General features: G+C 41.0%; 1 protein-coding gene across 2 annotated transcripts in view; it reads left to right on the top strand.

Moving 5' to 3' along the window:
• tinagl1 (tubulointerstitial nephritis antigen-like 1) overlaps positions 1 to 26,982 on the top strand; it is a 41,032-nt gene that overhangs the window by 11,443 nt on the left and 2,607 nt on the right. For both annotated transcript variants that reach the window (XM_077195950.1, XM_077195949.1), the window contains exons 4-11: positions 15,715 to 15,807; positions 15,912 to 16,026; positions 20,668 to 20,791; positions 20,918 to 21,068; positions 21,635 to 21,821; positions 23,054 to 23,099; positions 24,046 to 24,169; positions 26,935 to 26,980. In XM_077195950.1, coding sequence (XP_077052065.1) covers positions 15,715 to 15,807; positions 15,912 to 16,026; positions 20,668 to 20,791; positions 20,918 to 21,068; positions 21,635 to 21,821; positions 23,054 to 23,099; positions 24,046 to 24,169; positions 26,935 to 26,980 — 886 coding nt within the window. The remainder of the gene's footprint in view (positions 1 to 15,714; positions 15,808 to 15,911; positions 16,027 to 20,667; positions 20,792 to 20,917; positions 21,069 to 21,634; positions 21,822 to 23,053; positions 23,100 to 24,045; positions 24,170 to 26,934; positions 26,981 to 26,982) is intronic.

Raw genomic sequence — 26,982 nt, 5'->3', positions numbered from 1 at the left:
GTAATATGTAACATTACTTTAGTAAAATCATTGAAATACTGTAGTTACACTGCTCATTATTATATTTTAAATAAGGAACTTGTAAAGAGTAATTCATGAGCTAACAGAAAAGCTAGTAACTTGTAACTTGTACATTTAACCTACTATGGCTTATTGGCTTTGTATGGCAGGCAGTAACGTTAGCCAACTAGTTAACGGTTAGACTTGGCTAGCTATCGATAAGTTACACTGACACAACTTAAGTTAATGCTCTGAATTCGCAGCTAATATCAAATCCATAACTTTTTGATCAAGTTAAAATTTCCAGGTCAACCACAAATAATCCCACTACCTTTTAATATCATCCGATAACTAATTCAATGCCGATTTGTTGCTTTGCCCACTTACCACTTCAAGACCATCTGCAACGTGTGAGACGAGTGAGTTGCTTGAACATACACAGCAAAGATTCTAGAGCGCTACACGCGTATCGCTCTAGATTTGATATACACAGACACCATATTAGGAAAAAGGGGCAGGCTGATGCGGACTGATGTATTACACATCCAGAATACATTTGAGTCGTTATAGGCTCTGGTAATTATGGAGCATAATAGGAATAGTTGTGACAAAAAAGTTATCAGGGAGGAAAAATCTGAGACGCCACTTTGAATGGGCATGACGCCACTGGTTCCGCCTGTTTTGTTATATACATCCCTGAAAAGTGCATAATAATATTTCTATACTGAAATAATATCGGCATTATAATTATTATGACTATGAAATGATGATTGATTTTTCATTAGGCTATTTTTGGTGCCCCCTCAGCACTTGGTGCCCTACGCGTGATGCGCGTGGTGGGAGCGGCGGCGCTGGGAGGAATACATCATTTTGTTTGCTACAAATATAAATTAGTAAACAATCTGCTTTGGCTGTAAAATAACCCTTCTTTTATTGGTGATGCATTGTTTGTTTTGTGTCAAGAGGCAGTTATGGCTGTTGAATAAGTGCTATACAAATAAACTGAACTTGAACTTATTCGCACTAAAGCTGACGGACTGAACTCTTCATGCGTACTGACATGTGTCAGATCCCCAAACATGCAAAGCAAAAATAAAATAAAATAAAATAAAATAAAATTAAATTAAATTAAATTAAATTAAATTAAATTAAATTAAATTAAATTAAATTAAATTAAATTAAATTAGGCACAGTTGTAAATATGGAAACATGGAATTTGATGTTTAATTTAATGTGTTACTTGCCATTTCTTTTGTAATTATTTGTGAAATTTATTGGAAATTTCTGAGTGAAATTAAAATAATTTTATTTTGAATAAAACATTTCTATAAAATCACAATTATGAAGTCACATTTGCAAGAAATCAAATCAACTTATTTTTCAGCCTTATTTTTAAGCAACAAATGTTGTCATCTGCTTCAGTTATTTCATCTGTACAAAACAACTTATAATACTGCATTTCTTACCATTTTATTTTAATGTATTATCATAATTATACAGTATACAAAGATTACTACACTTTCTTATTTTTCTAGTTATTTACCAATAGCAGCAAAAGTATCAGAAGTCTTGCACATTCACTGAAAATAGCTGACTTAAGATGGATAGTATTTATTGGTTTAAAAGCGTCCATTTAAAAACTTCCATTGTCATTTAAAAACTTCCATTGTCATAAAGTGCTGTTGTACTATATTTTGTGAGAAACTAGTGATGGTTACACAAAACAGAAAAGCAGGAATTCCTTACCCCAATGCCAAAGCTTTTTCACACAGCAGTGATATGAGTATTGTCCCTGGGAATATGTGGTGTGGCGTCGTCTCCAGTTTTGCTGGTTTTCAGTGGCGTGTGCACGTGGTCGTCACATATTGCATATATCTGTTTGTGGCAGTGGTGAAGTTCACCTGTTTCTGTATAAGTGTTGGGGGGGTAACTCATTACAAGTAACTTGAGTTCCCTTTCAGTCGATAACGTCGGACGTAGTCGACGCGACTGAAATGGGATCACGCTAGGGAGCCTATCATCTTCGAGTACTATTGAACGAGCCAATGTAATTGGCGTGCGTGATTCGCATCACACACTCCGCCCCCGCGGCGCGGGTATAAATACGGAAGTGGATGCACGCACTAGTTGCCTTTCGCTTCGGAGCCGATCGTTTGATGTCTCTGAGAGTGCTGTTGTCTACAACGAGCGAGTGTGTCGGTGTTCTTCAGGAAGACTCTCCCAGTGCTGGTGTTCTACAGCGCGAGTGCAGCGGTGATCGCGAGCTTTGAGCTCTCAACTGCTGTTTTAACAGCAACAAATTTCTAAATGTTTGTGTGTGTTGATGGCTGGTTAGAGGGCGGAAAAGTGAGTGCTTCACTGTTTCAGTTCTCTGTTCAGTGTTGCCGCGGTCATTCCCCTGTGTGCTCCGGCACTGGTGACGGTCCTATTTTCTGGAAGAGCAACACGGGTGCGTTTGCGTCTTTTTCAAGATGTCATTCCGAACGTGCGTTTCTGGGTGCGGTCGTTCCCTGTCTCTCTCTGATGGTCACAACTGTTGTGTCACGTGTTTGGCTTACAGCACGCTGAGACAGCTTTTGTGGACAGCTCATGTTTTCACTGTGGGAACATGACTGTCGCAGTGTTGAGGGCGAGACTCGCCTTCGTTCGCGGAGAGCGAGTCCCCATTACCATGCCCCACCCTCGGGTGCTGTGTGGGATGGGTGACCGGAGGATAGTGTTGGATGTCCCGCCCGGTAACCATTCCCTGTGGGCTCCTCACTCCTCCCTTCCACTGCAACCACTGGAGCCTCCTGTGTTGTCTGCTGGTCCATCTGTAATGGGTGGGCCAGCGGTTTCACTCGGGGCTCCCCTGGAGGACAGGACGCCGATTGCAGCATCGGAGGGTGAGCTGACTTCTAGAGATGATGACTCGGCTGCATTGTCTCCCTCCGGGAGTTCAATGTTGCCCGAGCCGGATCCAGAATTATCAGCTATGCGGAAACGGGCCGCCGAGGCTGCCGGGCTCGAGTGGAACCTCCACCGTGTCCCGTTCAGTCTCGGTTGGAATCTGGAGTTTGGTATCTTGGGGCGGGCCGCGCTGGTTCTCAGCTCGCCGCCCCAGTGCCTTTCTTTCCCGAAATGCATGGAGAGCTTATCAGGTGGTGAACAGCATCTTTCTCTGCCAGAAACTGCCTTAATAGTTTTTCCCCCTCATTACCCTTGATGGAGGTACGGTGAAGGGTTACGAGGTGTCCCTCCATTGGAGCGGTCTGTCGACACAGGTGCACCTGTGTCCGGCGGCCGCTGCCTTTTGGGGGGATCCTCGTCTCCCCCCTAAGGCCTGTGAGTTTCGTCCGTTCCGACGGGCAGAGCTTACAAAGCCTGTGGGCAAGCCCCTTCCTCTTGCGTGCCATGGCGTTGCTGCAGGCTAGGGCACCCATGGCATGCACGAGGGTAATCCAGACCGTGCGCTCATAGGTGAGCACCGCACTGCATCCGACCTCACCCTCCGGGGTACGGGCGTCGTAGCGTGCGTGATCGGTCTGGCGATGTCCACCTTGGTGGTCCAGTAGTGCCTTCGTTGGCTCAGCCTGGTTGGTATGGCGGATGCGGACAAGGTTCGGTTCCTGGTCTCCCCAATTTCCCAGGTTGGGCTGGTCGGCGACGCGGTGGAGAACTGCATCAAACAGTTCTCTGCCGCTCAAGCGCAGACGGAGGTCATCCGGCACATCCTGCCCCGGTGGCCAGCTGCTGCCTCCACCCGCCGCCGGTGGCAGCTCCTCCGCCTGCTCGTCGCCGTGGGCGTTCTCCGGCCGCAGCTCCTGCTGGCCCTCCGCAGCAGCCTCCACCCAGGCCTCAGCAGGGAGCCGGCCGCAGTAGAGACGCCCAGCCCGCTCCAGGCGCTGCCAAGCCAGGTGGCAAGCGACAGCGAAAGCATTCCGGAGCGGGCCGCCCAGGAATGGATGAGATGCTCTTGGAGTGGCACGATCACTCCCTCCCCCCGGGTGAGGGCCGGGTGGAGCCTTTGTTTGTGTGTGTGTCTGTTCTGCCGCTGGCTCCCTAAAAAAAAAAAAAAAAAAAAAGCGGAGCAAGCGGTACCCACGCTTCAAAGAGAGAGCAATTTCATCTGTTCCTGGGTCCCAAGAGGGCCAGTCTGGCGGGTGTGACCCTGTATAGCCTTACACCCCTCAGCTCCCCCTTGGTCGCCAGCAGGCAGCTTGGTGCGTTCGAGGACCCGGTCATCCGCCTTCTCACGCGCCCCCTGCCGCTTGTGGAGACAGGTAAGTGTTGCACAGCACACTAACACCACTCTCTCTACTTTGCTGCCCCACCTCAGGCTCGGCTACCCCGCTCAAGTCAGTGATAGTCATCACATTAGGTGTTGAGCAGACGTGCTCCTGAAAATTCAGTGATATTCATCACACCGAGTGTTGAGCAGTGCTCCTGACTTGTGCGTGCTTATCTTATCCTGCTGGCGAAGGATTTGATATAGCCGCTCCTCCAGCCGGTACGAAGGCCAGTTGTAAACTCGTTCTTCGTGCTACTAGGTGGTGGGTCGTGACCATCTTGGCCCAAGATTGGTCTGCAGCTTTGACCTGAAAGACATGTGCTTCAGATCTCTACCTCCCGCACCGCAGGCCATCCTGTGTGTTGCGTCTAAGGGTGGAGTATCAGTACAGTGTCCTTCCCCTCGAGTGCTCCAGAGCCCGTTGGGTCTTCAGGTCAACTGGAAGAGAGTAATCTCGCCCACGGGCTGAGTATCTCTTTTCTAGTTTTGGAGAGGTACTCGGTCCAACATGTCTCTCCAATGAGAATGTGTTCAGCTGGTGTTGAAGTGAGAAAGGGTCCCACTGAAAGAACTTTCAGAGGCTCCTGGGGTATATGGTAGTCGCAGCCTTTGGCTCCCTCCATATGTGACCGCTTCAGCGCTAGCTTCACGATCGAGTCCCGAGGTGACCGTGGCAGAGCAGCTCACCCTGTGTGACTATAGTTCATCCCGGTCTGCTGCCAAACCCTCTGCAACAGAGGGGCCATGTACAAAGGGCGTGTTTTAACGGGGGCCTGGGCGACCCCCGACTACACGGGCATTCGTGCCTCGAGTTGTTAGACATTGCGACCGTTGCGCAAGCTTCCCCTGCATGTCACAAACTCACCCGTCACCTCCTCCTTGGAGTCAGACGCTTCTGAGGGCGCCTTGTTCCACTCCTCCCGCTTACTCAATCGTGCCGCCATCGAGCCTCACGACAGTTATAGCCAGGGCAAGTGGAGACTCCATCCCCTGGGTCCGGCTGGGTCATGACCATTCCGGGGCCGCTCAGTTGCCCCCCCGGTTTTATTTTTCCGCCAGTGTTTGGGTAAACCGAGCGGACTACCCTTGGACAAACACTGGGACTCAGCTACCCCAGGGGCCCGCAGAAATGCGTTAGCCCCAGTGAGCCTTCTAAAAGTGACTGCGACTCATGGTCGCCTTGCGCCTGCAATTCAGTGAAATCATCACTCTTCATGTTGAGCAGAAATGCTCCTGGTGCTCAGTGAAGTTCCTCGCACTCAAGTGTTGAGCAGAAATGCTCCTGAAGCTCAGTGAGTTTATCACACTCAGGTGTTGAGCAGTAATGCTCCGGAAGCTCAGTGAACTTGTCACACTCAAGTGCTGAGCAGAAATGCTCCTGTCGTTCAGTGAAATTCTTCGCACTCAAGTGTTGAGCAGAAATGCTCCTGAAACTCAGTGAGTTTATCACACTCAGGTGTTGAGCAGGAATGCTCCTGAAGTTCAGTGAACTTGTCACACTCAAGTGCTGAGCAGAAATGCTCCTGTCGCTCAGTGAGGTTCTTCGTACTCAAGTGTTGAGCAGAAATGCTCCTGAAGCTCGGTGAGTTTATCACACTCAGGTGTTGAGCAGGAATGCTCCTGAAGCTCAGTGAACTTGTCACACCCAAGTGCTGAGCAGAAAATGCTCCTGAAGCCCAGTGATCTTCACATGTTGTGTTGAGCAATGCTCCTGTCTTTTGCGCCCGTCACTTGCACCTACGTGCCATGTCAGGAGAGGAACAGGTCTTCATAGTTGCCCCTTATTGGCCCAACTAGACCTGGTTCCCTTCAACAGCCTTCCTGACTTCCCCTGGAAACTCTTTTGGGGACGGGGCACGATGGCACACGCGTTCTTCCCCCGGAGGTTCCGGGTGGTCTTACATCTGAACGCGGAGGTTCAGGTGGCTATCACAAGAACATGTGATAGTTACCATCACTTCTGCGAGCACCCCCTAGAATGGGGTAGCGTGCTTACGCCTTTAGAAGTGGAACCTAGTCGTTGAGTGCGTCTTCTCTCCTGAGGAGATCCTGAAAGCTTTCGATCACTTCAGTGCTCTCATTCCTGCAAAATGGGTTGCAGTAGGCTGTTTTCCTAAATCACCCTCAAAATGATGTTGCCTCGGTGTTTAAACGACGCTCATCGTGTTGCAGAAGTATGCAGAAGCACGTTCTGGTCATCAGGTTCCTGAGGAGCAAGGTCTTGTAAATCCTTGTGTCCCTCTTTATCCTCTTGGGCCTTGTCCCTGGTGCGATGCACTGCAGAGACCGCCCCTGAGCCACTGCAGGTAGTGAGTTAAAAATTCTGTTATATCAGTTCTCCTGCTCGCGTGGTCTCTACTAGAGGGTAGGGACTTGCTCGCTTTCGGTCAACGTATTGTGCCTGGAGTCTGGGCCGGCTAACTCTCACAAGCTGAGACCCCGGCTCGGATTGTGCCCAAGGTTCCTACCTCTCCCGTAATAGGAGCAGGTGGTGAGCCTGCAAGCGCTGCCCTGGAGGAGGCAGATCCAGCCCTGGCTTCTCTGTCCGTTCGCTTGGACGTGTACAGAATGCAAGTCATAGACCTCAGACCAGCTCTTCAAATATCTGTTGGAATTCAGCAGAGAGGGAAGGCTGTTTCCATGCAAAGTTGCACTTAGTGCTTGCCTTCATTTCGGCAAAGATCCGAGATGCAACATGTCCACTTAGGTGTTGAGCTCCTCTATGATGAGTGTAAAGTGCTCCGCCTGGGCGTTGACGATATACTTTGCTAAACAGATTCTAGAGTTGGGGGCTGGACGACACCTGGTTGAACCGCTGCTTCCCGTGGGCTCCCTTCTCATGAAGCCAGTTTCACCGTGAGCCCGGTTCAAGTGTCGGCTTGCTGCGCCATTCCCCTCCTATGGACTGGATACGTGCGCCTTTCTACTCCAGTTGAGTTCCCTTAAAATTGAACCCTGTTGAGTTCCTCCACACCCCTCCGACGTCGGACGTGCGGAACGTCTGGTGTTAGGCCTACCACTCGTAAGCAGTGTGGAACCTGTGTTAGGCTGGGTCCATATGTTGCGGTCCCTTCGGTGACCCCATATGTGTATTCTTCCACGATACGGCTCCCTGCGGTGAGCCCGTGTCTTCCCTCGGCAGAGTCTCTCTGCCGTCACTGTCCGGTGTGTCTCCCCCCGTCTTAGGCTGGAGCCACCCCAGTGACATTCCATATGTTAGACTGCCCGGTTTCCGCCCAGTTCATATGTGTATTCTCCACATTACCTCCCTCTGGGTTGGATGTGGCTTCCGCAGCGTCCCTTCCTTCCAACGTATGGGGAACGCTTTCCCAGTGGTCCTGTAGGAACAGCAGTGACTTCCCTGGCCTAAGCCCTGTCCTTCCCCGCCTTAAGTTTGCGGGGGCATCAGGAGGCTTTGGTTTAGGCACTGGAAGGTGGCAGCGTTAGTGGCGTGTTCAATGGTTGATCCCATTTCAGTCGCGTCGACTACGTCCGACGTTATCGACTGAAAGGGAACGTCCTGGTTGCGTATGCAACCCACCGTTCCCTGAAGGAGGGAACGGAGGACGTAGTCCCCTTGCCACTACCGCTGGACCACCGCTGACCCCGGGTTACTCTCGGCTCCTCAGCGAAAAGCAATTAGTGCGTGCATCCACTTCCGTATTTATACCCGCGCCGCGGGGGCGGAGTGTGTGATGCGAATCACGCACGCCAATTACATTGGCTCGTTCAATAGTACTCGAAGATGATAGGCTCCCTAGCGTGATCCCATTTCAGTCGCGTCGACTACGTCCTCCGTTCCCTCCTTCAGGGAACGGTGGGTTGCATACGCAACCAGGACGTTACGTAATCAGATTACTTTACAGATTAAAGTATAACAAGCAAAATAATGCATTACTTTTAAATTTACAACAACATATCTGAGTTACTTAATAAATTTACTTAATACTTACTCAAATAAATAATTTTTCATTTATTGACCTCTACTGTACAGATGTGAATTTCCATTTCCTTCAGCATGAGGCTTATTCATTTCACGTTTGGTGTGAAAGGGCCTTTACATTTGCAAAAAATGTAGCCTTTGTTTTGTTGTTATTAAAAAACAAACAAGCAAGCCCAGCCCAGGTGAGAATAAGTAACGTTAGTTAGTTACTTTTTTAGAAATTATAATGCATTACTTTTAAATGTAACTCCCTAACACTGTATATTTTAGTATATATTACGACATAAATATGGGAGCAGTCAATCCTTGCAATGCCCTGTTGCTATCCTACTTACTACAGTACATACAGGGTCAGCTTGATAAAACATAATCTTCGTAAAATTAGATAAATTTGACTTGAAAATTTTATCTTTAGTTAATAATTGTACCTTCATGTTTTAATGGTTTTTCTGGGCAACAAGAAAAAACCCTTTTTTTCTTTTCTTTTCTTTTTTTGCCATGAAGGAATTTTAATGTGAGGATTTTTTTCCCGGCCTCAGCATGAAAAAAGTACTCCAAAATGCTCCTGTTTTGTCTTCTGCTTGTAGATGTGTTTTTGATTGTATCCCTGAATCAGTCTGTTGTTGATCCAACATGATTTTATCTGGTAGTTTGGTAGTTATCTGGTAGTTGGTGCTTTCTGTGATCGCACCGACCGCAGACCTCCTGGCAATGCCACGATATCTCGCCTCTTTTCAGTTCTTATTTTATCAGGATCTTTTTCACGTTCTCCTGCTTCCTGTGGTGGTAGAGATAGATAAAATACTGCATGGCTGCTGTCCCAGTGCAGTTGTTGTTTCCTCTGGTTCACATTCACCGCTATAATCCTGAGATTTTTTATTTATTTTTTATCTATTTTATTTTTTTATTTAAACAGGAAAAGATTAAGAGCAATCGGGCCTGACTCAGTATAAAACTGATTTTCAGCAGGTTCCTGTTCTGCAGAACAGAAATACCTCAAACATGACAGAACTCCAGGACCATTCAATAACAAACACACAACAAGCACACAAACCACGATAGTAAACAAGCATCAGCAGGAGGCCATAAAGCCATCTCAGTTGTCACAGATATACCTGTCCATCAGATGGTGAGCAAAAGTTTGTTTAAATAGTCTTATTGATGTTATAGATCTGATGTGCTGTGGAGTCTCATTCCAGGCTCTAGTGAGCAAATTAAAAAAAGATCTCTGTCCACAGCAGTTCCTAAGAAGTCCATCTGCAACAGATCTCGTAGTGCGTTCGAGCCTTGAACTGAGTTTTGGAGCCACCGCAGTCAATCCCACAGCAGGATGACCATTTAAAATCTGATAAAAAAGGTTCAAACCATGGCTTATTCTATAGTTCTGAAATGTCAAGGCATTACTCAAAGATAGTGCAACACAGTGGTGAGTCCAGCCTGGAAGCCTGTTGTGGATCTTATAGGCTCTATTATAGAGTCTCTCTACAGGTTCAAGGATCTCATTTGTTGTGAGTGACCAAACAGGTAAACAATACGACAGAGTGGACTATATAATGGCATGAAGATATGTTTTAGAAACAGAATGCAGTAGATATGATCTAATTTTACTATAAACAAATAACTTTTGGTTTAACTTTCTGATTAAAATTTGGACATGGTCACGATAAGTAAGATGTGAGTCAAGAGAGACTCCCAGATACTTATACGTGGATACAATTGAAAGTTTTTGATTAGAAAAGGTGATGAAATTTGATATAGACAGTTGTTTCCTAGATGAATAGAAATACATACATTCTGTTTTCTTAGTATTCAGTGTTAAATGGTTATCCTGGAGCCAATCATGTAGATTCTGTAGGTCTGAGTTAAGTTTGTAATTAATTGTATCAATATCTGAGCCAGACAAAAAAATGACAGTGTCATCAGCATATAACAACGTACTAGAAACATCAAACACATTAGGAAGATCATTAATGTACATAAGGAAAAGTAAAGGAACCCTGTGGAACTCCCATAGAACACACTCGTGACTGTGATGTTACTGAGCCGATTCTTACAGTCTGAGATCTATCACTTAAATATGATTTAAACATATCTATTGCAGAGGAGGACAAATGAAAAGAAAAAAGTTTATTTAGCAAAATTTGATGATTGACAGTATCGAAGACTTTTCGAAAGTCTATGTATATGACTGCAGTAACCTGACCTTTATTTAAAGACGTCCGTATCTGCTCAGTAAAAAGCAGCAAAGCCAACATAGTTGACCGCAATGGTCGAAAACCATGCTGACAATCACTGTGCAGGTTATTGTATTCAAGGTGATTAATTCATTGATTATATAATGTTTTTTCAAGTAACTTAGAAACAGTTGGGAGAATTGCAATTGGGCGGTAATTCGGGATATTAGTTGGATCCTCAGACTCAAGAATCGGGGTGATCTGGGCTGTTTTCCACATGGCAGGAAATACTGATTGCCTAATAGACAGATTAACTAAATGATGGAATAGCGGAATAAGTGTACTAGCGTGAGTTTTAAGAAAAATCATATTTAAATTATTTGCATCACAAGCATGAGAAGCATTCAAACAACCCAAAATGTTAGTTATATCGCTTTGTGCAATTTCAGAAAAGGAGAATTTGCTGAGATGCCGCCGGTACTGATGGGAGAAACTGAGGAACAATAAATCCCGAAGATAACCTCTGAACAGATGCAACAAAATACTCGTTGAAAGAATTAGCAATTTTATCATGATCAGTGAGAAGAGTACCATTTATGGATAGTTGTAAACTGTTATTATTTTATTATTTTATTTTCACCAGTTATAGATTTAATTGTTTTCCATAATGTTCTTTTGTTGGAAATCGTTCGATTTATTTGATTTTCAAAATATAGCTGTTTTGCTTTGAATAATTCAAAATTGCACTTATTTCTGAACTGTGTGAAAATATGCTTAGCCTCAGGTGTTTTAATGATCTGTATGCTTTCAAATAGGTGGCCTTCTTTTTTAAAAGCTGCATAATGTCAGGAGTTACCCAAGGTATTGTATTTTGCAAGATGTATATTTTACAAGTAGTAGTACATTTTTGACGTATTGTCTCCACTCTTTTATGAAAATTTGATAGAACATGATCAGGATCTTGCAAAGACATCTCACTACTACAATCGGTATCAGCAAATTCAGCATTAAACTGAGACAATTTTGAATTTGGTACTTTTTTAATGTAACTATTTTTATGAGATTTTGGCTGTTTAAGACATTTCCTAATGGCATATATTAGTGAATGATCAGAAACTGCTGTATTCATTACTCCAGATATACTATACTTAGAAGGTTGATTAGTGAAGATGAGGTCCAAAATAGAATTTCGTGTTTTTCCAAATCTGGTGGGATCTTTGATTAGTTGATGAAGACCATGTTTTATGGCAGAAATTTTATTTCCTGAGTTCAAGTCTCACTGGACTGTGCCGGAGGTTTAGCTTGTATCGGCTCCTGTAGGATCTGTCCTTCAGTCAGTGATGGGATGAGCACTGCTGGTGTCGCAGCATGACCACATCTCTCTCACAAACACCTGGATGTAAAGTCCCATTAGTCTCTGTTGGCACTATAGTGTAAATGTTACAGCCATAAGCATTGCAATCTTTGTAGTTATGAGAGGAACTTGTAACCCAAAGGCTTTTAACCAAGGTAACCTGCAGCTCACAGCCTCACAATTCTTTTGCAGATATATTTTAGAAATGTTTTAAAACTATATATGCTATGATAGAGGCGGGTTCACCCAAAAATGAAAATTCTGTCATTAATCACTCACCCACATGTCATTCCAAACTCGTAAGACTTTTATTCATCTTTGGAACACAAATGAAGTTTTTATTTTTATGAAATCTGAGAGATTTCTGTCCCTCCATTGACAGCAACCCAACTAAAACTTTGACGCTTAAAATCCATATGAATTGAGCGGTTTAGTCCAAATTGTCTGAAGAGACACAATCGCTTTATATGATTCTTAAGATTGAATTTAGGCTTTTAGTCACATTTAAAGATTGATCAGCGCACCCATCAGTTGTGGTAAACAGAAGCTCAAGCATGTTCACTTGACGTGTGAGAACCAATGAGGTTCATTCTCGTGTTGCGCATCATATTTGAGCTTCTGCAAGAACCAATGAGGTTCATTCTCGTGTTACGCATCACGTTTGAGCTTCTGCAAGAACCAATGAGGTTTGTTCTCTCGCATCAAGCAAGTTTGGTTGAGCTTCTGTTTATGTTCGCTGATCTATGTTTAAATGTGAATAAAAGCCTAAATTTAATTTGTTCATCATATAAAGCGAACGAGTCTTCAGAAAATTTGGACTGAACCGCTCAATTCATATGGATTAGTTTCACAATCTTTTTATGAACTTTTTGAAGCGTCAGTGGTAGTTGCGTAGCTGTCAATGGAGGGACAGAAATCTCTCAGATTTCATCAAAAAGATCTTCATTTGTGTTCCGAAGATGAAGTAACTAATGACAGAATTTTCATTTTCGGATGAACAACCCCTTTAAGTTATCTCGCTTTTAGGATTTACATATTTTTACTGGATTTATTTTTAAATGTATTTTTTTGCAGACAGTTTTATCAATCTAAATCTCTTTTTTCCAAGCCATATGTATATGAGCCACCTGCTGGAACCCATACATTCAACCAGCTGTCATCTTTTAGAGATTACTATGAAATGTAAACACAGAGAAAGCACATAAATATGTTTGCTCTGTAACGTAGGGCATGTCAGAGACCTCCAGGGTTGTATCAGGATGCTGATTTGAGCATTACAGTGAAGCGTGACAGAATGGGAAACTCGGCTTCTGACAACAGGTCACTTGACACTTTTGAACTCTGAAGACCTTTTGTAACTTTCAACCAGCCTGTGTGCGCTGGTGTGTGAATTTATGTCTCAATCTGAAGTACTGTGTGAAGCTTTAGCGCAAGGACTTTCAATTTGTGTCACCTGACAGAAAGAAGAAAAGGAATCTGCTATGTGCAACTAGAATTTTACTGAGGAAGAATGTGATTGTGAAACTCATTGCTAGGGTGTTCGGAGTGGTTGCTAGTTCATTGCCTACTGACTCAAATAAAAAAAAAAGATATGTTTGAGGGAATACGTTTTCCCCACTATTTCATTGTCTGCAAGGCAAAATAATAGCAAACCTTTGCATGCCACACACACGATTTGAGGCTTCATTCATGTGCATAGTTGGACAGATGCTCAAATTAATCTTCTAATCTTCTCCTACAATAGGTTTACATGCATCCAAGGTCAAAAAACACTTTCATTTTCTCATAATACATAATGCATTGCAGCATCAGCTCTTTTCTCAGTGTCTGAAACGGTTCGATAAAGGATTCAGACTCTCTAAACCCCTCCTTTCCGAGAGCCTGCTCTTCTCTGATTGGTCAGATGGCCCAGTCTGTTGTGATTGGTCGACCGCTAACAGCCCGTGTTGGAAACTAAGCACCTATTACCATATCTGAAGTTCAGCTCTTCCTCAGCACTTGATACACAGTGATATGAACTGTAAAGATGCCATTGGTTTTACCGTATCAATTTGAGTATCAACCTTTGGAAGTGCATTATAGTGGGTTGCAGCTCTGACATGTCGACAACACGCTACGACTACAGTGTTTGAGGGCGGGGCAAATTAGACGTTGTTTGCGAGCAGCCAATGAAGACCAAAGGCTGGCATTATGCAAATTTGTTGATCTTTGCAACTTTGCAGATTTTTTGCATTCACAAACTGCTATATCACACACTACATGAAAGGAAGTATCTGAAAAAAACATATAGGGGCACTTTAATTTTACTCTCGTGACTTTCTAGTAAAGCCTCAGCAGCGGCTCTCCTCTTCCTCTTTTAGTCCACGTTCCTCTCATACGTCAAGCCTATTGAACCTCCTCTCCTCACTCAGACTGACTAAAAATGGATATTTCTTCAAGAGCTGCAGCCTTAAAAGGCTCACAGGCCTCTCTCACACACTCGCTCATTTCATTCCTCTTGTTTTGTGTCTCAAATGTAGAATATGTCTGAACAACTTCATTCATTCTGACGTCTGTCTACATTTCCCTTCTCTGTTTTAAAACACTTATATAAACACACCATGTTGTTTATTATTCTAAAAGTTAATCTAAAAGTTACTTCAGTCCTCAGAAACGCCACTGTCAATAGAAGGAACAATGAGGGGTTTTAAAGCCAGGAACACTCACTTTCCACAAATACGATCCCATGACTTGTCATAAAATTTATCAGCATGAAATGCATCCTGTAACAAATCCTTCCTCGCGGGTCAAAATGACCCGAAGCCCTAAAATTTAGTTGTTTATTTTTTTGTCCCGAAAGCTTATATAATTTTATGCTGATTTTTTTTCTTTTTTTGTACCTTTAAATTACTAGATTTTATCAATAAAATATATAATTTAAGCACATTCTTTACATTCTTTCAACTTAAATTCAAAATAACTCTCCAAATACATGCATAACCAGCTCAAATCAGCTCAAAATATCTCACACTGGTGTCTCTTTATAGCTCTATATGGAGCAAATGAGCTGTTCCACTGGGTCCTAAAGTCAGCTCTTGAGTTTATCTCTTCAGTATGCATTCAGATATGCATGTAGATATTATAAAACCCTTTTTTTAGTAAAGTCCAGTTTTAATTTTAAGGATATTTTTTAGGTTTTTCTATGTATACTGAAGCATTCCTGGCATTCCATTCATTCCTAAGGGGGTCAAATTGACCCACGAGGGAAGGATTTGTTACTTTTTTTATTACAACCACATAAACGAGGGAAGGAAGAGGGAACGCATAGAAATGTTTGTATCCCACACTTAAAATTGTGAACTCCAAAGACATCTTAACCTTCTTGACTATTCGATATAGATAATGTCACAATTATGACTTTGTAAGAGTTTATGTGTTAAATAAAGGATTTTAAACCATTTTAAAAGTAATTTAAAAGTTAAGGGCCAGATTTACCGGAGTTATTTTTGCAGCTGACCTTATTGAATATGCATTTATTGGAGTTTCCGTTTCAGAGTAATCAATCAAATCAATTTCAAATTTAAATCCATCACGCAAGATTGTTTGTGGAAGTTAATTTACTGGTATCTGGGCCGTTATTTAATGTCGTAAAAAGCATGTCTTACCCATTTTGCGCTTGAAGAAATGAGTTGTTCTTTTATTTTCACATTTCACAAGCCAAGCTTTTATATGATTGCTGTCTCACGCTAATTTGCCCTATTTATTAAATCTGAACCTTAAAATGGTAAACCTCTTATCAAATGAATAGAATTTTATACAATATTTACTTTTTCATCCTGAGATTGACAAGAAACATTTTATGAAGATCATTTCCTGTCACTGACTGTTCGGTAAAAAAGAAAATGTTATTTTTTTTCCAGGCCTTATTATGTACCCTATTTGTATGGAAAGTTTACAGATCTTTTCACTAACAGTTTTTATTTGTCTCCCACAGTACATGTGGTCAAAATGGGCACTGGGAATGTGAGGATCATGCCTGTCTGATAGAGGATGAGATGATCCAAGAGATCAACAGGAGAGGCTACGGGTGAGCATCAGGATCCCATCTAGTGTGTTATTACAGGTGTTATTATATAGCTAGTGCACACATTTTCCTCTCTCCTACTCACTCTCTATCTTTTCTCTCTTCAGTTGGAGGGCAGCAAACTACAGCCAGTTCTGGGGTATGAGCCTGGACGAGGGTCTGCGGTATCGACTGGGCACACAACGCCCCTCACGGACCATTATGAACATGAATGAGATGCAGGTGAGAGTCATCTGCAGCCGCTCAGTATCAAGACATCTTCTATTAGTGTAAATAAGTAACCGTTAGGTAAAGGGTTAATGTGTAGTCAGACTGTCAGAAGCAAAGCAGGAACGTGAAAGAGTTCACTTGGTCTTAATTTCCACTAAAAATAACTACACATTCTTAAAACAAGATACATTTGCTTGATTTCTGAGACTATTTCTTGAATTAGGTTTTGGTTATTGTTGTTTTACACACAAATATACTGACATTTTGTGAGATTTACACAATCAAAAGTTTGGGTCAGTAAGATTTTTTTCAATTTTTTATTTTTTAAAGAAGCCTCTTTCTCACCATGCCTGCATTTATTTGATCAAAAATACAGTAAAAACAGTAATATTGGGAAATATTATTATTATTTTTTCTATTTTACTACATTTTAAAAAACAATTTATGTGATCAAAGCTGAATTTTCAGCATCATTACTCCAATCTTCAGTGTCACATGGTCCTTCAGAAATCATTCTAATATGCTCTGTTCAAGAAATATTGCTTATTATCAATGTTGAAAACAGTTGAGCAACTTAATATTTTTGTTGAAACCACTTGATATTTTTTTTTTTTCAGGATTCTTTGAGGAATAGAAAGCATTGATTTGAAATATAAATCTTTTGTAACGTTATACATTTCTTACAGTTGCTTTTGATCAATTTAATGTGTTCTTGCTGAAATTTTTTTTTTTTTACTGACCCCAGACTTTTGAACAGTAAATGTGCTTAAAAAAATTAGCCAGATAAGAAAATGAAACTTCAAAATGTGTTCTCTTATTATTTTAGACAAAAATTTTTTTTAGATAAACATGCTGATTAAGTATTTGATTTGCCATGTTAAATATCTATTTATTTCATCGCTACTTACTAAATAAATAGATGAACATAGAACATTAATTTGAGTTGAATGATAAAGGAAGCTAGACCAGAATGCCACGACTGACCAATCATAATCAAGTATGTAGATAATCTCTTTATTCTTCTGTTTATGCCCATCGACGGCTCTCTGATTATCCGTTCTCACGCTCTGTGCAACGATCTTCTGTGTAATGCAGTGTGCTGTTAGGAATCAGCAAAGCAAGAATAAGAGAATGATTCGGAAATCAGACTGTTGTTTGATCTTTACTGTGCATCAGCTGGTTGCAGTGCATTATGGTACAGTGAATTAATCCTGGATGAGTCTGTCTGGATGTGTGCTATTTGATGTGGTTTACTGAGGCTTTCAGTTTCTCTGCGTATTTATGCTCCATTTACATGCTATCGGAAGTGTACTTCCCACTTCCCAGTTGTGGTTACGAGTTTGTTGCCTTGTTGTCTTAAGGAACAGGAATCCTGGAGGACACCATTTTTATTCTTGCCTATTTTTCGTGGAAATTCTTATTAAAGCCAAAAAGATATTTAGTGTCCCATTTATTGACAACCATATAAACATTCACTGTAATATCTATATTCAGTATCTAGAACTCTGGAATTTCTGTCAAATACAGGCTATTTTTGTTGTGTATAAAACATTATATGCTTCAAAAAAATCGTTCATATGTAAATATGCACTACTTTAACAATTTTGTGACTTGTGACGAGACGATGTAAAGAATACCAGTCACACACAGTAGCAGTTGTTCTCCCCTTCGCCATGTTTAAAGTGTATTGCCCGCTTGTGGCGGTCGTGACAGGCAGGACAGGTAGTGGACAGATGAAAAGAAGGTTTATTTTGTTCCAACAAAAGAACAAAAATATATAAATATACAAGGGCAGATGTAACGAAGATCATTTCCAAACAAAGTCCATAGAAAAATCAAATACTTAAGATGGAAGTTAACTGAAACTAATAAAAATTAAGCGGGCCCAAAAAATTTATAAATCTCTCCTGTTAACAAAGTAACAACAAAACAAAACACTAAGGTCACTGTGACCTTTTTACTGTGGCTGGACAACTCTGACTAACTCCTCCTTCATTTAAAAGAAAAAAAATCTCATCCACACAAGCATGGTTTAAAAAAAATGTCCGTCCACATGAAAACGCAATAACATGCTAGGATGCGCTGTCAAGAGCATGCCAAACCAACAGGTGGCGATATAATCCTAACCGTAAAGCCATGTTGGCCAATCAGAAGCCTGAAAAAAAGGTTATTGTTTTGTATTATAATTTTTATATTATCATATTGTATTATATTATATATTTTTGTATTGTATTATTTGCAATATTTTGGATTTAAATAAAGTAACAAAAACATAATAAATGAAACTTCAAAATAACCAATGTAAACCATGGTAGAGGCCAAATATGTGAGGTGCGCTACACACCTGTTACCGCTCAGTTATCAAGCTTGGGTATCAAGATTATCCCAGAGCCTCTCAGTGGGAAATACGACTTGAGATTTTTGTTCATGTCCAATTTTTACCTAGGAAACTCATATTTATGATAATCATCCAAAACAAGGGCCAGAGCAAGTACTCTACATTGTGTAGACATTTTTATATTCAAAAGCGAACTATATACGAAATCAGATTCTAGTAACACTTCAGAGGATATTCTGTATGATATCAACTAAAGCGTCTCAACTTAAGCGAAAAAAAAGCTCTATGGTGCCGTAGCCCTCCTCCACTTCCCCTATTCTCTTTACTCTCCATCCCACATTCTCCAACACGTCTCCACCTGTCGAGCCTGGGCCGTTTATAAAGCCTCTATCTGCCTGAAACCCACTCGGCACGCACACTAATGAGTGGACTGAGTGCCGCACACACTTTATTTTCTCATTGTTGTATTGTCTTTGCTCAGTGCGATTGCTCATGTTCCCCATCGGGTCAAGTGTTGCTGCGAGACGTGGCCCTTCAGGGGCCCTTTAACCACCGCAATTTACCACTGCAGCGGCGGTCACTCGACAAGCACCTGCATTCCAGCGATCATATCTGCTAGCTGTCAGGGAGAATCATGAAGATATCACAGGCTGGAATGTAGGAGGACGGCAACAAGCTGCTGTGCATTACCAAAGAGGGAGAGGCACACAGAGTGCTAATGCATTCCTCATCCAGGACATTCATAATCCTTGGGATGCGAAATATGACACAAGAATTCTGGGGTCTTATAGATTTGGGAGATGTAAGACAAGCATGAATATGTCTCTGCATTATAGAGTTAAAGTTAAGTTTAGGGTTATATGTTCCCTCCTGGAGTCCTGGTATTAACATCAGTTTTGGCTAATCACAGGTGTAAACAGGGTCCAATACATTTTGGGAGGAACAGTGAATTTTCTCAACCTTTTTTTGTACTTGATCTACATCACTACACTGAGTCGATGTAATGAATGCATGATGTCATAAATTCAGAGACCCTCCCTTCGATGAAGTATGATCATAAGTGGTCACTGGAGATGTATTTACCGTTCAAAAGTTGGCCACTATCGTCAAATATGATTGACAATTTAGTTAGGATTGGCGGTACGGTTCTGTTCTGGGCAAGAACTCCCTGCACATCCATGCAGTCTTGCATTGATAAGAGCAGGAGAGCAGCAATAACCCCGCTTTGGGTAAACAGAACAGAACCGACATGAATGTATTGCAGGTATCATTAGTAAAAAAATTTGTACAACATAATTAGAGAATTTTAGTCTAATTCAGAATGCCAAATCCTGACTGGTGGAGCTGGGGATGGAGGAGGGTAATTAGCTCCTGAGAAACGCGATAGCTGTTGATAATACTGAAGGAGCTTATATATACAGTTATAGGCGTCATATTCCTATAGGTAGATATGGATCAGCTGAGAGTCAGCTGATGCGAGTTGACTAACGTGGCCTGCCAGAACTGACGCTACGCTTATTATTCAGCAAGCAGGCATTCAGTTTACCAAAAGTGACAGTAAAGACATTTATAATATCACAAAAGATTTATTTTTTTCAAATAAAGGAACTTTCTATTCATCAAAGGATCCTGGAAAAAAATGTATTACAGTTTCCACAAAAATATGACATTGATAACAAATCATCGTATCAGCATGATTTCTGAAGGATCATGTGACACTTAAGACTGGAGTGATGATGCTGAAAATTCAGTTTTAATATCAAGATTACAATTTTTTTTAAATATTTTAATATGGAAAACAGTCAATAATACTGTATTGTAAATACCATTAATGTAAATAGTAATGTGTGTCAGCTAACCTCTTGTCATCGAATCACCTGAGACAGATATTAAAACCAGGTATAAAGTGAGCCTTTGTAATGATAAAGGACATTACTGGGATGTTTACTTTGACTTTTTTATTATTATTATTGATGGAACAGAGAAGAAAGTTACTTTCTAGAATTTCCATTGGGATTTTTCCAAAACCCCACAAAATTAACAAATCATCGTTATATAACCACACTAAGTCTGTGTAGTATTTTGCTCCTGTAAACCTTGGACTTTGGAGACTCTCATCCATCCACTGGCCCTGCGAAAGAGAGCACATATGGAAATAATTATATTATGCCACCAAAATCACTCATAATCACACCATGGATGAATTTATGGAAATCTTTATTCTGTGTCTTCTATGCCAAAAAGTACCATTAAGTCACAAAAATACGCTTTATGTGAAGGAAAAAAAACATTCAATCTTTCTTTATGTTCTGCAGATGAATATGAATGGAAACGATCATCTGCCAAGTAACTTCAATGCAGTTACAAAATGGCCAGGGAAAATCCATGAGCCATTGGACCAGGGGAACTGCAATGCATCCTGGGCTTTTTCAACTGCAGGTGAGTAAGAGAAAACATGACAGACCACAGCAGAAGAACACTGCAGAGTACAGTGTTGTGTGTATGTTATATAATACCCATAATGCAGTTAATCTGTCCTGACGCTCATATGTGATTCACTCCTAGCTGTTGCATCAGACCGGATCTCGATTCAGTCAATGGGTCACATGACCCCTCAGCTCTCACCTCAGAATCTGATCTCCTGTGACAAGCGTCACCAGGACGGGTGCGCCGGGGGGCGTATCGACGGGGCCTGGTGGTACCTGAGGAGAAGAGGGTAATTCACTGCATGTTTTACACTCAACATCTAATCTGAGCAGTTCATCTTAAAAATCAAATGGTGTGCATTTGACAAATAATACTTTAACTTTGACATATTTTGGGGTTTTCAACAGCGATAATAATAAAAAATGTTTCTTGAGACCCAAATCAGCATATTAGAATGATTTCTGAAGGATCATGTGACACTGAAGACTGGAGTAATGATGCTGAAAATTCAGCTTTGATCACAGGAATAAATTACATTCATGTTTTCACTCTATTTATTATCAAATAAATATAGCCTTGGTGAACATAAGATTATAGCATATAAGAAATGCGACTATTACTGTATTGTAATCAAGTCAGAAAACTGCATATATCAATATTGGCTGACAAAAGTCCCTACATGAAGAATTAAACACATTTCATTATTACAAAAAGTGGCTTTAAAGGTCAATATATTGAATTTTATATTTCCATTTCACAAACTTATTACTAACTTGAATTGCTCTAAAAAAAAATTTTATTCGATGGCAGTCAATTTTTATGGTTTAAGTATCTGTCTCTGTGTTTTTCTGTCAGGGTAGTGACTGAGGAGTGTTACCCCTTCTCTGCGGCCCAGCAAAGCCCCGCTGAAGTGGCTCGCTGTATGATGCAAACTCGAGCGGTGGGCCGGGGGAAGAGGCAGGCCACAGCGCACTGTCCCAACAGCCACAGCTACCACAATGATGTCTATCAGTCGACCCCACCGTACAGACTGTCCTCCAATGTAAGTCACCTGACCCCTGGAATCAAGACACTACACTGCAGAAAATGACAATAGTCTTATTATCTTACATTTTAAAGATAAAGGTGTTTTAAAGAGGACCTATTTATACCCTTTTACAAAGTTGATTTTGTTTTTAGGGTCTACTAGAATAGGCTTCCATGCTTGAATGTTCAAAACACATTCTTTTTCACATATTCTCCATTGTTGCGGCTCCTCTCTTCCCAGTCTGTCAGTAACGCTCTGTTTAGTTCCTGTCTCGAAGCCCCTCCTTCTGAAAAGCACAATGTGCTCTGATTGGTCGGTTGGATCAGTGTGTTGTGATTGGTCAACCGCTTCGAGCGTGTTTGGGAAATGTCCCGCTTCTTACCATAACCGCCAGTTTCAACACACTACTAACTCAACCAGGCCTCATCCCTTTATTTTGCGTATGGACAGGAATTATTTAAATGTGGAATATTGTGACGTGTTCGTTCCCTGAATAAAACTCAAGACTACAATGGAGGCGTTTCAGGGAGTTCAGAAACAGTGACACTGATATAGAGAATAACTCTCTTTGAGTGACTTTGTGCTTTGCAACTTTGCAGAGCTTGTACATGCTCAAACTGCAACATTACACACTAAAGAAAGTTGACTGTGTAAAAAAAGCATAATAGGTCCTCTTTAAAACAAGGAAAACAAGTTTTATGACATCTAACATGTTCTGACATCACACTCTCAATAAAACACACAGACCTCTGCCTGCATAATACCAATAGTTAAAGCATCAGTGATTTACGTATCTGTGTGCATTTCTGCTCTCAATTTCATCATCAATCAAAACCCTTCAACGCAAAGCCAAAGGGAAGAATAATTCACAACTGTCTGGAGAGGCTTTATATTAGTAGTCATGGTTGAATGTATTCTCTCCCTGAGCTATATCTTACCACACATTTGTCTCTCTTTATGCATAGTTTTCATTATATATACATGTCTCCAGGCGTGTTTTCGATTGTATATCATTCGCAGATGTGACAAAGGAATGTGGTGAACAATTAAACAATTCATCGTAATAATATGTGGAGGGATGTCTGTTTATTATGTGCATTAAGATGTTTTTACCCAAGCATCTTAATACTGCTCATATTTAAAACATTAATTTCATAACATTATTCACTGTCAGTTTATACAGTATGCATGATTATTCTCACTAACTGATCTCACTTGACATGTTGATTCTGCTTTTCCACTCACAGGAGAATGAGATTATGAAAGAGATTATGGATAATGGCCCAGTGCAAGGTATGGATTTCTCCAGAAGTGTGTGTCTGTGTGTGTGTGTGTGTGTGTGCTTGTCTAATACTGTGAGCCAGAGGATAAGAATAGTAAAAAGCACATGCCTAATAACTGTAAATGCAGTCAGCAGCGATCAATCTATGTCGTATTAGTCACCATGGATGTTGTAGACGCCCAAAGAGCGCTTAGCTCAGACAAAAGGCCTAAACTCATCATATATGCAGTGAATTCTTGAGAAAAGTCCCCTAGGGTAATATGACGAGGGTGTGAGTGTGTGTGTTCTTGTGTTGTTCAGAGCTGTTCCATGATCCCGTGCCAGTGTTCTGTTGTATTGTTCCAGACAGGAGGGAACCCTGGATTTACGCCAGATTTCACTTCTAATCTTGGCAAAAATTCTGCCTAACCTCTGGCTTATATTGAGAAACAGGAGATGAAAAGATCTTCATGTCCAGGAGTGTGTGTGATCATTAGGCTCTGTTTACTGCTTAGGATCTCCTAGTAATGTCTGGAAAATCCCAAAGTGTAAGGAGGTGCAGGTAGTTCCCATAACGCAGAGTCTTCCAGAACATTGAGCTTTACTGGTTTCACTTGTCACGCCACCAGGGTCGCCCTCGAGAGGGTTGCGGCAGGTACCATACAAGTTTTTAAGGAATTGTCCTTTATGCCATATGAATTTGAGCTCTTTTGAACTCCAATACAATAAGCAGAAGCAACTTTGATCTCACTTTTATCTGCAAGGGAACAAAAGGTTTGGGTGAGCTTGTGGAATATTACATAATTGGGCTTTGAAAGCAACCGTAGTGTTTTCTTTCCTGAGTGATAAGAATGAAGGATCCGCTTTTAAATATTGATTCAATGACGTGTGAAGGTCTGTAGTACTACTGTAATTTGTATTGTATGAATAAAAACTGTGCGTAATGGGTTTGTGTTATGTTGGTTTTCCCCTTTCTAGCCATCATGGAGGTCCACGAGGATTTCTTTGTGTACAAGAGTGGAATTTACAGACATACAGATGTCAATTATCACAGACCGTCACAGTACCGCAAACACGCAACACACTCTGTCAGGATAACAGGGTAAGTCCCAGCATTGTGTAACTTTTCATCTATGATGGAAGCAAGAGGAATGAGTTTTTTAGCCGTTATTATTTTCTGATACTGCTTTCAGTTGCTTCTTGCTGATGTTCATGCGAAAAAAATAAGATATAATTTAACAATTAATACTATTTTTAGCATGATTGCAGCTAAAGACACATTATATATATTATAATTTTTGTCTGATTTCTGCTGCTCCACTGAGCAGATTTTTACCATGATTTGTTTTTGGGTGCGAGTTGAAAGTTCTCAGAAGTAAATATTCCAGTATACCATCATTAAATTAAGATAAAAAAAAAATAAAGATAAAAAAGCTAAAAAAGTAAAATATTAAGACTTATTTTCTTGATTTCAACTTATTTTTCTTCATTTACCTCACCAAATTTGGATGATTTATGCTAAAAGAGATAAAACAATATGCCAATGGGGTAAGAAAAATAAATATTTTTTTTATCTAACCCCATTGGCATATTGTTTAACCTACTATCTACATTCCACATTCTTCACCATCATAGCCCTGAACTGACTTGCCTTGAAGGGACTTTGAAAATATTTGAGACAAACTCTTAGAGAGACATCAAGGCCTTTCAGACATGTTTTTCTTTTTTGCTAGCAGACCAAACACCTGGATGACTGGCCTTCGTTCCAGTCCCACCCGCAGACACGCGCACCTCAAAACCTTTGTCTGGTTTTGCACATTCATACTTAACACACCCTAACAGCACTGCGCAGTGATTCTCAACCAGCCTCTCCTCAATAGAGTCCACAAAAAGAGTTTTCTCATCAATTACCAATCATTAACTCTTGAAGGATGCAACTGGTTGAAGAACATGTTCGTTCAACATTCACATCACAAAGATCTAAAATGTTCAGAGTACCATCCATTTTACTTTGTCATGGGGAGGGTACTTTATTTTGTATTGATTTGATTTAAATGCAGTCTTCTGAATCGGTCTCTACAGAAAAGAAGCATTTCTCAAACAAATGTGCCTCTTGGTGTGCATGAATGTGCTCTTAGTGTTTCCCAGACAGTGATAGTTTAGTTCCCGAGGGTCAGGTCGTGTTCTCCAGGTATGTCTGGTAACCTGGTCTGACCTGCCGCTGGTGTCTGTGAGTGTGACATGCTTCACTGGTGACGGCGAGTCTGTCTGAACCCCGGCTTTTCTCCCGGCCTCCTGTCACTCGCTGACGCTGCGGTTCTCGCGCTGCTCTAGACGTTCAGAGGACGCTGTATAGGCCTGTGGAGTTAACATACGGGGGACAGCGGCAGTGTTTTTACGCGGAAATCCCACCGTGGTGCATTCGGCTAAGCCCGGGGCCTGGGAAAGTTTGTGGAAAGATCATTGATGTCCAGTGTAATGGAAATGGCATTGTTCAATGCAGACAGAGAGGCCTAAACCCAGCACAGGTCAAAAGCAATGGTATGTGTGTTATTGTCCAAACCAAGGACAGAACGCATGGTGAGATACGAGCGTATAGAGGTCTGAGCTGCACCAAATACACAGTCATTGGTTCTGGCCCTTCAACTCTCCCATGTATGTTATATGAGGGCACATTGCTTTTTTAAGTGATTTTGTTTGTTATCCGAGTGTACTGAATACCGATTCCCCTCTGTGGGGATGGAAGGCAGATGAGTATTATTTTGGGACAGAATGATATGTTCACGGGTCCGATGGAAAACTTCCCTTAGAATAGATGAGGACTAAACTATATTTATTCCAGACTTTCCACATATACAAATAAAGACCCCTTGATGCAATCTAGTTATTGACAAGCTGAATATTCTGAACTCAGATGAAAGGATCCTGAAGGGTCAATGGAGAAGCAAGAGGAAGTTCTTGGCATGGTGAAGGTTCAACCCATTGGGTTGTTGTTGACTTGAGGAGATGTAAGGGGTGTGTGTGTGTGTGTGTGTGTGTGTGTGTGTGTGCTGCTTCCTGATGCTCACGTCCTTCCTCTGAGAAGTGGACACAATTCACCTCATCAGGAGAACATGTCCACCGTTTGCTGGATGCACTTTGGTTTTAGAAGTATCTTTAATGTTTTTTGAAACAAAGTTGAAAGAAAGATGTAATTATTCCTCGCTACTAAAATATTCTAAATTAAAAGCATCCTTAAATTAACATAAATTCACTATATATATATTTTTTTTTTGTTAGATTTATACTACATGAAATAAAACTATTTGCCTACTGTATGTTGTAAGAAAAATCAAATCAATTATAAAAAAAATATATAATATTATATTATATTTTTATAGATTTGAAAGCTCTCTGGGGTGAATATTCCTCACTGCTAAAATCAATATTTTCACTTGTTTTGTGGTAGAAACATATTTAAAATAAGATAAATGTATGTGCATATATATATATATATATATATATTATAGTTGGACAATTTATCTTGAATCAAGCATATTTTTCTTAAAATTTGTTTTATCTTGTTCAGCTTATGAAGAAAAATGGTATATGTCAAAATTAACTATATAAATAAATATAAAGATTATATCATATATAAAATCAGTCAAATATGTAATTATATTATACTGACTAAAATACTGATTAAGAAATTGAATGAATTTGGGTTAAAAAAAAAACTAAAAAAACCCTGCATTTGTAGTTTTGATTGGATGTGTATATTTTCTCTTCCCTTTCTCCAAATAAGTTGATTCCTATTCTTAGGTTAATTTGAATGCTAATGTTTAGTGAAAGCACAATAGCACATTGATTTTTATTACACTTTTTCAGATGGGGAGAGGAGAGCGACTACAATGGGAGAACACACAAATACTGGGT

This window comes from Siphateles boraxobius, unplaced genomic scaffold, assembly GCF_051911475.1.
Source record: "Siphateles boraxobius isolate OS27281-9 unplaced genomic scaffold, OSU_SipBor_1 35, whole genome shotgun sequence".
NCBI classification, from domain to species: Eukaryota; Metazoa; Chordata; class Actinopteri; order Cypriniformes; family Leuciscidae; genus Siphateles; species Siphateles boraxobius.
This window is presented reverse-complemented; position numbering and strand designations above follow the sequence as displayed.